Source organism: Asterias rubens, chromosome 5 (genome assembly GCF_902459465.1).
Source record: "Asterias rubens chromosome 5, eAstRub1.3, whole genome shotgun sequence".
NCBI classification, from domain to species: Eukaryota; Metazoa; Echinodermata; class Asteroidea; order Forcipulatida; family Asteriidae; genus Asterias; species Asterias rubens.
Window position 1 is genome coordinate 8,892,130 of NC_047066.1, and position 3,964 is coordinate 8,896,093.

Here is a 3,964-nt window from a genome sequence, read left to right on the forward strand (position 1 = left end):
ATGAACGCCACTGTACGAACAAGCTCCCCAGTTACCGGGGCCCGGGATTCGGATGCCGGTTGGTCGGTTGGAGGCATTGAGGATAGCGCCATAGTCCGTACAGCATACGGCATTATCAGCATCACCGGTATCATAGGAAACACTCTCATCTGCTTAATTCTACTGCGTTTCCGTCACATGCGCACCAGCACGAGTTACTTCGTGGTGCACCTGTCCGTGGTAGACCTCCTGTCCTGCATTATGGTGGTACCGGTTCACCTCTTCCCGTCGCCACCATCGATGGCCGGAAAGTTTGGCGATTTCGTCTGCCGCTTCTACGTCAGCAAGTACGTCATGTGGACCTGCATTCTGGTGTCTGTGGGCAGCCTGGTGCTCATTAACCTGGAGCGCTTCGTGGCTATCGTGTACCCTCTGAAATACAAGAGACTGTACACCACTCGTAAGATCACCCTGATGCTCATGGCCTGCTGGCTCTACGCCCTTGTACACAACTCCTTTTTCTTTGCCGTGTACGAGCTCAAAGGTCCGGACGTCTGCCAGTACGTCGGCTTCCCGAGCTTGCAGGTACAGATCGTGTACGCACTCTACCACCTCTTCGTGTATTACGCCGGGCCGCTAGGGTTTATGCTGGTCAGTAATTGGAAGATGGTCAACAGCCTGAGAAGTAAGATTTCCCGCCTTAACAGTCAAACCGACCGTGCTGGTGAGTTTTTTGTATTCATATATGTCAAATGCGATCGGTAGGCCTACCCCTTTTATAATAACATTAACACCAATACAAGGCTGGAGCGTTTTATCACATCCCTAAGGCGTATCAAAGCGCTCAGTATCTTGTCCTGCAAGGTATGTGGAGCTACGTTTTGAAGTACGATACCTATTACAGCACACGGGACCAACGGCTTTACGTCCCATCCGAAGGACGAAGCCATAGTTAAGTGTCTTAAGGACACACATGTCACGACTGAACAGAAACACCAGAGTTTGAAATCGGTGCTCTTAACCGCTCGGGCACAACAGTTTCAGAGCGTGTTCATTGCTTTAGAGGAAATGAAAATAATAAAACTCCAATGAAACTTTGGCTACTCTGTTTACTTTTTGTGAACCAAGAATAAGAGTGCATAAGAGTGCAAAGAAAATAATTATAATGCACTGCTGTGTTTGTCGAATGATACTGCGGTGTGCTTATTATATGTGTTCTACTGCCAAGCAGCACCCACATTAACAAGAGTAGCCTACTAAAATAGTTGTCACAGAGAACTGAATTGTCCTTCCGAACTATTATAAGAGGGCTAGTAATGATAAATATACTTACGTTTGGTGCTTGCTGCATGTATTACTGCGACCTCATCCAGTTCTCGAAAGGGTTCAAGTGAGAGAGAACATGTGTGTGCAGCCAAATTTTATGTTTACATGCTTGAGTAGAGTCAGAGAAAATCACCCGGTGTTGCGTAATCAAAGGAATGCATGGGGCCGCCTGGGCGATTTTAATAGAATAAAGACAAATGTTGGAAGGTATTTAACATTCCCTCAACAATTACTCGAATCCAGGGTTTGAATAATGTGTTAAGGCCACAACTGGTCCCACCAAAACTTCAACTTCAGGTAAATACGGCAAAGCAAGGATACTGTACAAAGCATGTCCAGGAAATCACAATAATTTCACAAGTCAATATCTAACAATCTGGGACAGAATCTCTTTCTGGTCGCACCAACTACCATACTGATGATCGTAGACTGCAGCAATTGTATGTCCTTTCGGAGTTGGCATCAACGGGAAACCCTTTAGTTGCGCGGTTTTTTTTTTAATACACCGTATAGCGATGTTACAACACTTTTTGGAGAAAAAAATCTTCCGGGGTGGGGGGGGGGGATGGGGGCGATGTAACCCATTTTTTCCCCTTTATGAAATAGTTCTCCAATAGGGACCATGTAAACCGGCGTTATTAAAAACGTAGTCTCATCTCAGGACAAAACTTGGCAGGGTCACTTTACAAAACCCCTCGTTGTGGCGTAACAAAATAACACGCACCGCGGACAACGTCATGTCACCATTTCTACCACCACCACAACCACTACCAATGTTCCCTCTCCCCTCTTTCACCTCTAACCCCAGACAAGAAGAAACTGTGGCACGCCCAGGCCGCCCACGAGCTGCAGAAGACCCTAGTCCTTGTCGTCATCACCTACGGCATCTGCTGGGGCCTCAACCAGACCATGTTCTTCTGTTTCTTGCTGACCGTTCCAATAGACTTCACCCAGCCCTACTACCACTTCGGCGTCATCCTCGGCGTTTGCAACTCATGCGTTAATCCACTCATCTACACGGTGAAGAATAAATCTTTCCGTAATGGTCTGAAGGCGTTGGTATTGCCGTGCAGGGAACAGCAAGTACAAGATCTTCCTACGGCAACCACTGGTATTTCTCTTGCCGTGTCCAACGAGGAGCAGGGCGTGGCCAATTGTTAATTGAACTCAAAATCATGTCAGAAAAAACACTAAAACGAACGCACCAACTTGCAACTTATTATACCGAAACCCTCAAATTCTAGTCGATGGTGCAACACAATGTTGACTGGAAAAGCGCAGATGGTTTTTTTTTTCGTTTAGATTTAAAATAAAACTTTTTTTTTTTTTTTTTACATCAGTCTAATAATGTGCTTATAACTATAGGAAGTTTCAGACAATAATTTGCGGCTTCGTTTTGAAAGAAATTGTTCCTGCCATTTTGTAAAATCTGGGTCGTGGTTTGGAAGATTGTTGTTGTTGTTGTGGTGGTGGTGTTGGTGGAGTTGTTATTGTTGTTGTTGTTGTTGTTGTTGATGTTCTTGTTGATGCTGCTACAGTTGTTCTTGTTGTTGCTGTTGTTAAAATTCTTAGAGTTGCACGAGTTCCTTGCCTTACCTTTTAGTGGTTTGTGATCAGAATTATTAGATTGTTCGCACATTGTCACAGAAACCAATCTATGGAATTTGGCTGTTCCATTTCACCGGGCTTCGCCCAGTGATATAGATTGCTCCAGATTTCTTGTTGTGGTTGTATTGTGCCAAAGTTATGCACTCTGTATGCATCCATTTCCAATGAAAAATATTGATTGAAAGCAGCGGACGCTGTTGGTAATTACTCAAAATAATTATTAGCATAAAACCTTACTCGGTAACGAGTAATGGGGAGCTGTTGGTAGTACAAAACATTGTGAACAAACGGCTCCCTCTGAATTAACGTAGTTTTCGAGAAAGAAGTATTTCGAGACTTCATAATAATATATTTTGAGGTCACGAAATCAATCTGAAAGCCTCTGAAAGCACACAACTTCGTGTTGACAAGAGTGTTCTTTCTTTCATTATTCTCTCGCAACTTCGACGACCAATGAGCTCAAATTTTCACAGGTTTGTTATTTTATGCATATGTTGAAATACACCAATCGTGAAGACTATCTTTGACAATTACCAATAGTGGCCAGTGTCTTTAACATGCTTCTTGTCTCTGCATTCTACGTGACATCAATCTACAATCTATCGTTAACCTGCTTCTGTACATTTTATTAAATTGAATATTTATTAAATCAAACAAATCGCTGTGCCCAATATTTTATCTGTTTTTTGCCTTTAATGACTGCTTTGATTCCTTTTAAGAGTTCTGATGTCATCATGTAGTAAAGTTGGCAAGTCACGCAAGCAAGCCAGTGATAGAGCTCTTTCCTTTATGAAGCACCGGCTCTCCCATCTCTAAAAATACTAAGCCGTTTTGTCCTTCAAAAAGGGTTTTAAGACCTACCTATTTTCCTATAGGCTGTGGCAAACTTTGAAATTACTTCTTGCCCTGTTGAATGAAGTAAACTGAAAAGAGAAAGTTCTCCAAGCGAAGTGTTATTTTCAAGTACAAAGTGTTACTGAACACCAATAAATTGGACTTTATTAGTCTTTGAAATAGAAGATGCAATAAATACCTTTGAAGAAAGTAGCAC

At 42.9% G+C, this 3,964-nt stretch overlaps 1 protein-coding gene across 1 annotated transcript; it reads left to right on the forward strand.

Annotated features, from left to right (window-relative positions):
• LOC117290120 (neuropeptide SIFamide receptor-like) lies at positions 1 to 2,466 on the forward strand. Its single transcript, XM_033771376.1, has 2 exons — positions 1 to 703; positions 2,114 to 2,466. Exons 1-2 carry the CDS (start codon positions 1 to 3, stop codon positions 2,464 to 2,466), a joined length of 1,056 nt encoding a protein of 351 aa, XP_033627267.1.
• The last annotated feature ends 1,498 nt before the right edge of the window (positions 2,467 to 3,964 follow it).